The sequence below is a fragment of the Hemitrygon akajei genome, chromosome 10, assembly GCF_048418815.1.
Source record: "Hemitrygon akajei chromosome 10, sHemAka1.3, whole genome shotgun sequence".
Classification (NCBI taxonomy): domain Eukaryota; kingdom Metazoa; phylum Chordata; class Chondrichthyes; order Myliobatiformes; family Dasyatidae; genus Hemitrygon; species Hemitrygon akajei.
Window position 1 is genome coordinate 56,584,751 of NC_133133.1, and position 13,031 is coordinate 56,597,781.

Consider the following 13,031-nt stretch of genomic DNA (forward strand, 5'->3'; position numbering starts at 1 on the left):
TCTAGCTTGAATGAGTGTCACAAATTTCAAAATACACACAAATGACCTTCGAACATCAAAGAAACTCAACTGAAAGGTTCAGTCACAAATGTTTAGATACATAGGGTTCATGCTGTTCCTGGAACAATAGCATGGTCTGCAGTACTCAAGGGTTATAATACATTTGTGCACAAGCATAAATTATGTTTCTGCTGAAATCTAACAGCTGCTAGTATTGTGTTTGGAACAGATGAGGCCACTTGTTACAAATTTTCCTACTTTGCATTAATAAGTTTACCACAAGCAAGACCAATATAGAATAGAACTTGTATTTATTAGGAATAAGAGAATTAGATGAAGTAGTAAAACAAAGGCCAAAACAATGCTGATAACATAAAGAAATTAATTGCCCAATTTCTGGAATAGTGCATTTACTAACAATAAGCAATCATTGTCCAATTAGAATACTGTTTCAGCGAGATACAATATGTGCATAATAAAAGACAATCATTTCTTCTTGGAATTAACTGAACCCAAAAGCAAACCGTATAAAGATTGCACAAGACCATTAGGAGTCATTTCTCATGACTGAAGCCTTCTCTTTTTACTTGAACCTTACGTCTTTGCCAAAAGCTGCACTTTATGAAGAATTTGTTTCTGGAATGTCTGCTGTCCATTGTGATCTTGTTCAATACTTATTCTCAAATTCATGTTTTCTAACTGTCTTTGAGCAGCATAACCTCATCTTGCCATTAAATCTTAAGGTTCATAAGGTCAGTAAGTACAGAAGCTAATAATACTCTTCCTCATAGGTGTCTGTATTCAGACAATAGAGTATAGCTGCTCCAAGCATAAAGATGGTCCCACCCCAGGCAATGCCATAGCCCCAGTTGAACTCATGGTATGTCCTCAGTGTGTTGGCATCAATGAACTTGATAGGATACAAAGCCAGGGCACAAACCTGCAAAACAACTAAAACATGAAAAATTGAGAATTAAAGATAGGGTGATATTGCAATGTACCATTTCCTTTATAGCGCTGAGAATTTTCTAGCAACTACACTTTCTTACTGATTATTACAAGTTGATCTGGCCAAATCCCAATACATTACCATGCTGCTCTACAGAGAGATGTGTTTCTCCCGGTTCCACCCCCTCTCTTCCAATTCTCCACTCTAATTATGAATACAAGTTTAAAGCAATTCCTTTTGAATAATTACACTCTCCTAACTTAACCATACTTCCCAAGGAGATCCATCCATCATTTCAAAAGCCTAGATCTAGATCGACCTTTTGATTAGCACAGGGCCAAGTCTGACTTGGGCACATGATCTACAGTGACATATTTAAGAGCGCAATTCAGTTACTTTTGGATGTGGCTTTAGAGGCCAAGACTCCTACATAAAGTATGGGATCGTGGTTATTCATTACTGTAGGGTTATTCCATATATAGCAAAAATATTTATTGAATCCTAGCCTTTACTACTTTGGTATTTGGTTTTATGACCATGCTTTAGTTCTGAAGCATACACTTAACATAACTGAACTCATATCCTAATATGCATTATGCTCAATAACAATCCAAGTGGTTGTTATTGAACGCAGGCATATACAGCAATATTTAGAAATAATTTTCTACTCTTAAAGTACTTTTGAAAAATTCAAACCCTTTTTCTAATCAGACAGATTGCACGATATCACCATTTATGAGCTGACTTGGAGGGTGCAAACATTTGGTCAGTAATCAATCTCAGCATCAGCATTAACCAGTGAAAAACATTTGCTTGGAAGCCAAATGTTAATTGAGATGCCCCTCTGTGCTTTGCAACCAAGGTGCAATGTCCAAATATGGTAAAGTCATTCAAGAAAGAAATGCAAGCACCCATGGAATGCAAGGGTGGGGAGAGGAGAAAGGCTGTCTGAATTCCCTTGCTCGATCATCACAAAGGAACGTCTGTGCATAGGTATATCAATGTGCACAAAAATCGGGCATTGTCTGATGTATCAACAATATCAAATTACTTCGGCTTATATGTGACACATAATGCAGTTCAAAGGAAAGCAGCCTCACAAGTATACTTCTGACTTTGTTCGGATACAAGAAAACTGAACATTTTTAATCTAACAACAAAGAGTCGTGAGTAGAGTGAGGCCTCACATTTATAAATCACTTCAGTTTATATGTGCCGTGACCTCCAGAAAACAGTCCCAGAAATTTCCTTCTGACCGTGTGGACCAGGGTGGGGGGGGGGGGGGTGAAGAGATTTATTTCTGAAGAAATTCCTAATAATTGTTAATTTCCAGCTTGGATTGAGCAGCTATTTCCACAACGTGTGAGCAGCAACTAAAATACACACTTGTCTCCTACCCAGATGCTAAAAACACCATGCACCCACTCACCTGAAATGAACAGCATAACAGATATTGTTCTGTAACAGTGCTTGTGAGCACCCTTGCAAAGTGAGATCACAGCAAAGAGAAATGCAATGAGGGTGATTGATCCTCCAGCAAGTAGTAGCACCAGTGTAGCGATCTGCCAGTCTGGATGAAGAAAACGAAGTTTTAGAAAGAGAGAACTCAAGGCATCTACAGGAACAATCTCATTACGGAGAAGGGAAGGATGGAATTGGGTTGCTTATTGGATGAGGGTGAGTGGCTTGCAGTCCTCCTTCAGTTCACCCACAGTGAGCTGTGTTCCAAGATTAGGATGTATCACTGTATTTAACAATCCTTTATAAAAATATATTAAGCACTGCAGACATTTTAATTTTGTTTATCTCACATGCAAAACTAAGTTCTTCCACTGTATTGTGGTACATGACAATAATAAACCAATTCTAAATCTAGATAATTAGCTTGAAGTTCCTCCAACGGAGAGGAATTTATCTCATAAACCACAATTCCAGATGCTGCTTCTGCTCTGTTCTGAATTTAAAATCCACTGGGATTGAGAAGCTTCTCCGATCAAAAACATCACATTGTTTTCCCCCATAGAAGAATACTCACTCGTAGTTGATGTCCGGTGACCATCGGAAATTCGCTTGGAATCTGTTTTGTTGAATACGGAGTTGAATAAATAACTCAATATTTCCTAAGATGCTCATACACAGAAAGCTTCTATAGGATTGTCAGTATCTCTAATAAGCAATGCCAAAGAGCAGCAGGTCCAGAGTCAACTTTATAGGGATCATATAATCAAAAATTTATAGGCTGAATGTTGTGATTTATTGTCTACATTTATAAATGACCATACTCATCATTCATGCCTCAGCATTCTGCACCAGAAAACCAAGGAGCTCAGGATCAGGTCCTGTGCACCTGACTGTCTACTCAGCCACTAAATTCACCAGGCCATCCAGCGGCAGAACAGCAATTCCTTGCAGATAGTCCAGGTACACGTTGCATCCAGCCCTGACTGGCATAGGATCTACATCCCTCATCAGCTGAATGGTGTGGCTGACTGGAGGAAATGCAAATATTTGAACTGCTTTAATTATTTAAATCCAGATTATGATACCCTAGGTTTTCTTGTAACTTATTCACTGGATGCCAATGGGGACATAGGGCTGAATAAAATGTAGGACTATGGTAATGGATCTGTGCAATGAGCCGGGTCTCAATACAGTTCAAAAGAGTTCCATATTAATCACCTGGGAGAGGGGACTGGGTGTACTGTATCTAAGTTTGCTGATGATACTAAATTGAGTGGAAAAGCAAATTGTGCAAAAGATACGAAGAGTCTTCAGAGAGGTATAGATGGGTTAAGTGAGTGGGCAAGGGTCTGGCAGATGGAGTATAATGTTGGTAAATGCAAACTCATCCACTTTGGAAGAAAAATGTAAGAGCAGATTATTATTTAAATGGTAAAATATGCAGCCGTGCAGAGGAACTTGGGAGTGCTTGTGTACAAATCACAAAAGGTTGGTTTGTAGATGCAGCAGGCTATCAAGAAGGCAAATGGAATGTTGGCCTTCATTGCTAGAGGGATTGAATTTAAGAGCAGGGAGGTTTTGCTACAACTGTACAGGGTACTGGTGAGGCCACATCTGGAGCACTGTGCGCAGTTCAGGTCATTTTTACTTGAGGAAGGATATACTGACTTAGGAGGTGGTGCAGAGGAGGTTCACCAGGTTGATTCCTGGTGATGAGGCTGTTATACTATGAGGAGAAATTGAGTAACCTGGGACTACACTCGCTGGAATTCAGAAGAATGAGAGGAGATCCTATAGGAACATAAGATTATGAAAGGGATAGATAGAGGCAGGAAAGTTGTTTCCGCTGGTGGGTGAGACTAGAACTAGGGGACATAGCCTCAAGATTCGGGGGAGTAGATTTGAGATGGAGATGAGGAGGAACTACTTTTCCCCAGAGAGTGGTGAATCTCTGCCAAATGAAACAGTGGAGGTGACCTCAGTAAATATATTTAAGACAAAGTTGGGTAGATTTTTGCATAGTAGGGGAATTAAGGGTTATGGGGAAAAGGCAAGTAGGTGGAGGTGAGTCCACGGTCAGATCAGCCATGATCTTATTGAATGGTGGAGCTGGATTGATGGGCCTGATGGCCTACTCCTGCTCCCATTTCTTGTGTTCTTATGTTAATCCCTTTTGGCTGCAAGTCAAAAAGCGGGTTTACTTCTAGTTGTAGGGAATCAGAAAATAAAGTAGCTAAACCAAGAAGAATTATTTCACTGTTCCAAGTTATTTGCCTTTGTACATATTTCAAGTTCAGAATAAAGCTGACATCCAGACCCCACACCTCCTCTATTACTAATTAACATCATGGATGTCAAACTCACCTCAGCACCATGTTTCTCTACAAACACCACATGCCTTGATTCCTTCAGCAATCAAAAATTTATCAAAACTTAAAAATAAATACAAATAGTAAATACTGGAACTATGGGAAGAGAAAGAATTAATGTTTCAAGCCAAAGGCACTGGGTCAGTTCTGAGCTCTTTTTGGCAAAGAATCCAAAGATTCGCTGATCTCTGACATCATCTGGCAATTAACCATTACCAATTGATTATAACTCAAGTGAGCCAGGAAACTATTTTAGGATTATCAGCGTTGGCAGTGTCAAGTTATATTGCACTGCAGCTGTGACATAGCTTTGGACTTCCCTTGCAAACAACAATTTTCCTCTCCTACCTCAAGTGCACCAAATCATTATCTGATAATTCCAATTCATCCTCACAATCTAGCACGTCACCCTTATGGTAAATTAACTAGCCTGAGGGGAAAAAAGCACTGGCTGCGGATGTGGTGGCGGAAGAAGAAAAATAGCTGAGCCAGGCACACCTCCCACCAGCATTAACCGGAACTGGGGGAAAAATGTGGGGTTGAGATCCCAAAAGAAAAATGTGGCAGATTTTGGACGTCTGAAATAAAGGCAAGAAAATGCCGGAATTTCTCAGCCAGTAACTTCGCAGAATCGGTTGATGTTTCAGGTCAGTGATTTTTCACCAGGAATCCTGGTTGCTTTTTCCATCCTGTGCAAACAGGAGGCATTTGGGGAGGGGTGGGGGAGAAAGAGCTACTTTCCATCATCTACTCTGGATGAAAACATCAAGCTCACCTTAGCCAGGGAATTTGTTGGTTTGCACTGTGCAACCTGGAGAGTTCCTGATAGTGGCATGGGGAAGTGAAATTAGTCTTGACTTTCTGTTGTGTCTTATTGATTAATTCCCCAACTCTAATTTTCATTATTCAAGAAATTCTCCAAGGTTATAACTTTACCAAAAAACAAAACAGCTGTGATCATTATACACTGATCAGAACTGAGTTCAAAGCTCCTTTGTAGGATCAGTACTTCTGAAATCTGGGGCAGACTGCTTTGTTCACGTTTGACACAACAGGACTGAGCGGTTCTAATTATCGCCTCGATGATTGGGATATTGGCCTGGGAGACGTCACTGTTGTTGGCTTGCTTATCCTTTCAATGGATTTGAAGGTTTTGTGCACTATTTTCAGGTATCATTCTAGTCCCTTGAAATGTCTGTTTTAGGTCATCCAAGTTGTAGAAGCGTTTAGGAGGACAGGGGGCATTATCATCTAATACCCACTATGTCAGAGGCCTTGATCTTCAATCCTCCTTTTCCTCAGCTGTGCTCCAGATATTGATCCACTTGCTCAGTGAAGTACACAGCGATAGGCCATACTCCCAACATCCCCTTGACCAATATGCTCCTACTGTACTATACCACCCTCTGATAATAATTTAGCAGCTAGACGCTGGAATACAAGAATGGTGACCATTACTTTGTAGCTATCTCTCAGCAAAGATACATCGATGAAAGAATTCCTGGTCGCCTCCAGTACGCTTGCACAACCCAACAGAGAAAAAGGGCGTTTGAAGATCAAGGTCTGCACAAAAGATGCTGGGATTCTAGCCCACCCTGTAATCCTTGGCAAAGAACACCGCTAAATCTCTGGGAGAGTTGCCCAAATATCTGTTTAAATCTCTGCAGAGCCAGCTTAGTGTGCTGATAACGACAACTATATGGCATAAAGAAAAGATACTCTTACAGTGAAAGGAGTTGCCAAATTCAAATCACACTTAATTTGCTACTTTAGTTTTTGAAGTACCGGTAGTAGTACCTTCTCTTCATCAAGACGATTACCCATTTTCCCTATTCTTCTCTGCCCCCAAACCACTGCACAAAACAGGAACGATGTCTCTCAATTTGCTGTTGCAAACTGAATAATTAGTCCAAAAATAAATACTGATTACAATCCTAATCTTAGAGATCTTAAGTAGAGTTTTCATTCAAAATCCTGAAAAAGAAAATATACCCATTTCAGGGGTGCAATTTTAGTTTTCCAGCATGTGTCCCTAAATTTCCGGCTCTCTTCTCTTTGTGCCTTAATAAAATTTAGGATAGGCATCATGACAATGACTCCATATCTTTGAATCCTGCACAAATTAAATTGATGTTTGAATGCAGGAAATTTCATTTACAGAATTAATTGTGCAAACTCTCATAATGACTGTGGGGTTGAATTACAGAAAAATTAAACAGATGTACAGAAACAGATGCAACTACTGGCCAGCCCTGGGGTTTCTACAACTGCTATGTTGGGGTATTTGGAATTTGCAGCTGTTTGGAATGGAAGTGAAGGACACCATGGAAACGATTTAGCTAATAACATACTCTTAAGGCTAAACAAACACTTCGTAATTCAACCCAAGTGAAGGCAAAGTTACAACAGCTGTCTACACAGTCCTACCGTCCTTCTACCGAGTTACACTGCCTGTTGAGTTAACAGATAATTGCCGCTCAGTGTGCTGCAATTCACCAGACTTTAGGAAGGGGAGAAATCTGCAAAGTTGCTGCTGACTCTGCAGTGAGACTCATCTATCCCAGAAATAAAAGAGTGACCATTTTACCCAGCTATGCATCCTTTAATTTGTTTAAAATATCTACATGGAAACCCTTCATCCTCCTTCGCTCCAGGGGAAACAGTCCCAGCCTATCTAGTTTCTCCATACAACTCAAGCCTTCCACTCCTGGCAACATTCCTGCGAATGCTTCCTTCACCCTGTCTTGCTTAATTGCATCCTTCCCATAGCATGGCCACCAAAACATCACATATATACTAGACCTAACCTATAATTTGTACAACTGTTAATAGGACATCCTAACTCCTGTTAAAATGGCTCAGCTGATGAAAGAAAGCATACCGTAAACCACTCTTACCACTCAGTTACCTGGGTTGCCACTTTCAGGAAACTATCTATTGTACCAAAAGGTCTCATTGTTCAATAACACTCTCTATGGCCCTACCATTCATTGTTAGATTGCTAATAATTATTACTTACTATGCCTTAATGAATGATCGCAAAAGTCACTTCACATTAGGAAGATTGGATTAGTTATGGTTAGTTGGGTCATTTCAAAGTCAGAAGGTTGTGTGGGGTGGGGGGGGCTCAAGTAATACTGTAGAGACTTGAGCTCAGAACACTAGCATAACAAAGAGAGAGTTCTGCATTTAAGCTGAAGAAATAATTTTTGATGTTAAATCTAGACCTTGTCCAATCTCTCAAGATGGATATAAAAGATCTGGTTGGCGTGTTTTGAAAGAAAGTAGAAGTTATAGAGTTGACATGATGCTACCACATCACTTTATGTGGGTACTTGCTGTTCCCTACATCACATCAGCAATTCTTCTACAGCCAATGAAATATATCTGAAGTGTGCTCAGGCATGACAAGTGGCAGCGAAGGATAAAATCTGAATGCAAATCTCTCTTGGATCTCCTTACAGAATTAATTCGCCTCCACTCCTTTAAAGGCAGGTTCTTCACAGAAAGGCTCTAATGACAAATGTTCTTGATTACCACCAGATTCTCAAGCTTTATGACACAACCAAACTCCATAGCCAGAATGAAATAAAAGAAGTCTAAATGTAACTTATTATTGAACATCCTGCCTATTTCTCCCATCTGTAATCAAGGTCAGGGAATAGTGCCACAGCTCTTTCTTCAGAGAATAACCTTATGGCACAGTGATCAGAGGACTGACAGTCTAGCTACAATTTTTGAGGAGAGATTTTCCTTTTATTGATCATTTCCACCATTGATGTGTCACAGCATATTCTCTGGGGAGCTCCCATCAATGAAGAGCTTCTCCCTTTGAATCATAATAGGACAGACAGTTTTCTGAGTGGCTACCATACCTACAAGTAAAGCCCAAAGCTTGATTTCAGCTTGCTGTTAACATCTTTCTCTGGCAAGGGGGCTGCATTGTTATTAATGCCCAAGGGTCAAGTAGTGAGAGGAATTAAAACACACCAGGGTCCCAAGACCTAATTGCTATGTCATGTCGCTATCAGATATTAAGTATATTGTTATTTTACTATATACATTATATAATGTATATAATCGTAATGTATATAGAAATGAGACGGTTTTCTGAACCACAGCACAGGAGTACACATAACACATAATAACTTATGAAGGCAAGGATAAAATCTACAGATGAATCACACATAAATAACAAACTAAAGTGCACAAATTAAATACTGTAAGGATTAACCAGTGACACTTTGAATGTGGCAGGGAGTTCAGAAGCCTAATGGCCTGAGAGAAGAAACACTTTCCCCCCATCCTGACCATTCTCGTTCTTTATGCATCAAGGTCTCCTCCCTGATGGTAGAAAGTCAAAGAGGATGCTGGATACACGGGTGGGATAATCCATTGCATGAACAATAGTTAAGATTAGAACCATCTTCAACTGCAATGCTCCTAAAAGTTACAATACAAATTGAGAGCATCCAGTTCTTCAGGTCAATGCTGGTTGAAGAATATCAGATTAATAATCCCTCTTCCCAAATTTCAACCTGTGAACTTAAGAGTACTGTTCAAATGCAAAAACAAATTTTGTCTCCTCTAACCCCCTCAGATGGAAAGATAGCCCCACCCCATAGAGCAGGGGTGTCAAACTCATTTTAGGTCACGGGCCAGATTGAGCAAAATGCAGCTTCATGCGGGCCGGATCAGTCGGACGCGTGCGAACGCAGCTTTCGTTGCCTCCGTTTTTTCAGCCTGCTCTCATGCGTCTCAGTCTCTGCTATAACTACAAAGTGTTTCACTTTACAAATTCCGTTTCTTATGAAGAAGACTGCCGAGCAAGACTGCCGAATAAACACTAAAAACCCTGAAAACCTGGTACCTGAATAAACTCAGCATTAGCCATATCATACGCCATAGGCGCTTCGATTACTGGGGCCAGCTTTAATAGTAATTAGATATTATCTCGCGGGCCAAAGATAATTCCACCCCGGGCCTTGAGTTTGACATATATGCCGTAGAGGAAAATATCCTTAACATTCTAGAGAAGAAATTAGCTTATATTGATACCCTTTATCTATTTAATTCATTCAAAGGAGGTTTAGCGTCATTGGGAGTGTATTTATTGTCCTTGTCAAATTGCTCTTAAACGGCAAAAAGAAATCAAATTCTTACAAATAAGAGGTGGTCAGACAGCAACTGTTGGGAGTGAAACAGAATTATTTCAGGAGATTAAAGGTGCCAGTAGACCTGCTGAATGTTTCTACCTTTTCCTGTTTTTATTTCAAATTTCCAGCATCTGCAGTATTTTGCTTTTAGATTATTGTTCAAGTTGACCAGCTTGCTTGACCATTTCAGAAAGCATCTCAGTGTCAACTGAGACAGGGTTATTTCCTACTCTGAAGGACACCACTAAAGTAGATGTGTTTGTAATGACGATCCGGTTGCTTCAAAATCATTACTGCAGTTAATTTTTCCAACATATTTTATTTATTTAATTCAAAAAGAAAGGGATTCAAACATATTTTGTGCATCATAACCTGGCCTTTCAATATTGGTTTAGCAAATGCACGATTGTAACTAATACTTTATCCTGTTTGCCCAGCTAAACAGAATGAAAAGACTCTGCAAAGCCTTTCAGTTAAATACTGTGCTAATTTCCCCTCTGCATTCTTCACTGAAAAACTTACTTTAGCTAATCTGTCCAGCCCTTGTAATATCCTTGTTCTATCACATCTTCATTGACAGTCTTCAGATCTGCATCCAATGGCCCAACTAGTGTTTTTAATACAGTTTTAACACTGCCTTCTTTTATATTCTGTGCCAGAACTAACACAGAAAGGTACACTGTATCCCTTCTCAACTATATTAAGGTACTGGTGGAAATGTATTCCAGGACCCCTTTGTCCCTCTGTAGGCAAAACCGGGCATGAACAGAATTGTTTGTGAACAAACAATGTTAGTTAGATTAGGTACCACACAGAACCTGGGTAATGCTAAATCATAGCTCAACATGCTTATGAAAAGGAAAGGGTCACAAATGGAATGAACACTAAGTAAACTGTTCTTTCACAATCATAGGGCATCCCAAAGCAATGATGCTATTTTTGTAATTGCCAAGGTAGCACAGTCAATATTTTCACACCAAACTTCAACACTGTGATAATAACCAGATAATCTGTTTTGTCTGACGTTGACTGAAGGATAATATTGGTCACTGCACAATAGATAATTCCTCGCTCTTCTTCGAAATAGCGCCATGGTGTTTTATCAGTCCGAGAGAGTGCATGAATCACTGACACACAATCACCAGAAAGATGTCACTTCTGGCAATAAGAGACTCCTTCAGTTTGAGCCTAGATTCGTGCTTGGGTTTCTGGAACAGTGATGGAATCTAGAATCTAACAGAGCCACAAGTGCTATCAAATAAGCCATAAGGGGGAGAAAAGCCCATAGATTCTCATATTCATTGTGGATTAAATGTAAAACAAAAACATTTCAGTGACAGACAGATACTCTCTGAAAATTTTTGTCATCCAATTTGAACCGCAAAGGAAATCCAACAATTAAACTCATACAGTTTGTCACAAGACTAGGTGTGATCTGTTACTTTGGTGTATTGGGTAAATTTAATGGTGGTCAGCTTTCAGTATATCACACAAAAGTCCTCCGTCACACTTTGTACTGGACTTCAACATTCTATGCTACCATTAACCTCCCAAATATACTTAGTGTCAGAATCAAATGACCACCATAAGAGCAATTACAAAACAAAACTGTTTTAGAACGTACAACAGTAGTGTACAGCACAGGCCCTTCGGCCCACCATGCGCTGCCGACCCTTTAGACTACTCCAAGATTATTAATCTAGCCCTTCCCGCCCACAAAGCCCTCAATTTTTATAATTAATGCTTCAGACCATATTATCATAGTTAATGCACATTAGTGTTAATCAATAGCAACTATTTCTTTCAAAAGCATATTTCAAAACCGCAGATCGCACTCCTCTTAAATAGACAAATTTATCTGAGAGTGTTAGCCCCTTTTCTTAAAGGTGATTAGTCGTACCAACATTTCGATCTTCTCTACCAAAATTATGTTTTCCTTCAGTTTTGCGGCCAGTAAAAAGTTCCAACCAGTAAAGCACAGTTCCAGCGTCCAAGTTTCCCACTCGGCAAAAGCACTGGTCTCCGAAGCAGCTTTTATTTGTGTTGGTTTCCTTCCCTGTAGATTCACTTTACCCACACTTTATTTCGACTTCTGTCGCTCACCTCCCCCCAAAACAAATCACTGAACCTTTGTTAGGTAGAACTCGTATAGCAAGGAGAAACTTTCCCCACAGTGAATTACCTTCCAACGACCCTCTTCACAAACAGGACCAAAACTTTTTTTTTTAAAATGTTACAGATGAACCGGAAGGTGGCTCAAAGCATCGGTGAGAAATCTTAGCCCCGAAAGTTTCTCCAATAAAACAGGCGTGATGGTGGGCGAGGGAAGGACTGGGGAGGTGAGGGGAGCTTCAGTCGTCAGCTAGCAAAAGTAAACAAGAAAAAAAGGTAATGGTTTCTAAGTTGAGCTGAAACGTGTTTTTAATGAGGTAAGGAAATTGCGCGTTAATTGTAAGTCCTACCTGTGTGGAGTACAGACTCGCAGTACCATCCAGCCATGGTTTGTTTGCAGTCATCCCAGAGCGAAAGCGAAGACCGCTGGGCAGTGACCCAGGCTGGACTCAGCAAAGAGACCACGTCCAGGCTCAACGCGACAAAGACACAAATCAGGGCGATCAACTTAAAGGGGCGAACTACGCGCACTTCATCCACAGCCATGATCTACCGCAAAGTGTTTTCCTCGGCACGAAAGGGTAGACGTTGAGCTTCTCCTCCGCCAGCCCAGCGAACCGCAGGAGGCTGTCCTTCTGCAACTGATTAGCCGAGCCTTCCACCCACAGCATCGTAATGCCTTCACTAACTGCTGCGTGCTCATCCAGCAAATTGAAGCGATTCCTCGGGCGGGTTTTCGGACTGCCTACAATTTATCATCTCAAGGGTCTTTGAAAAACAATCAACGAGGCAAACAGTTTTTTTTTAAAATCACTCTGGTTTATCTGCCGCGCCAGGGCTCAGACAATTCATTTGTTCCCAAGCAATCAAGTTTAATACATAGAATGGCTACAGTATATTCCTCTTGCTAAGCCTCTGTAAGAATTTGGTTAGTATATCCCGTGGTCTTGAAAATTCTTTCCTTTCAAATATTTGTTCCCCTTT

At 40.3% G+C, this 13,031-nt stretch overlaps 1 protein-coding gene across 1 annotated transcript; it reads right to left on the reverse strand.

The window, feature by feature from the left end:
- Nucleotides 1-294: 294 nt before the first annotated feature.
- LOC140734433 (transmembrane protein 47-like) lies at nt 295-12,736 on the reverse strand. The gene is made up of 3 exons (XM_073058361.1): nt 12,398-12,736; nt 2,379-2,519; nt 295-951 (listed from the first exon to the last, which is right to left on the reverse strand). The coding sequence occupies exons 1-3, from the start codon at nt 12,591-12,593 to the stop codon at nt 770-772; spliced, it is 519 nt and encodes a 172-aa protein (XP_072914462.1). The 5' UTR covers nt 12,594-12,736; the 3' UTR covers nt 295-769.
- Nucleotides 12,737-13,031: the final 295 nt, after the last annotated feature.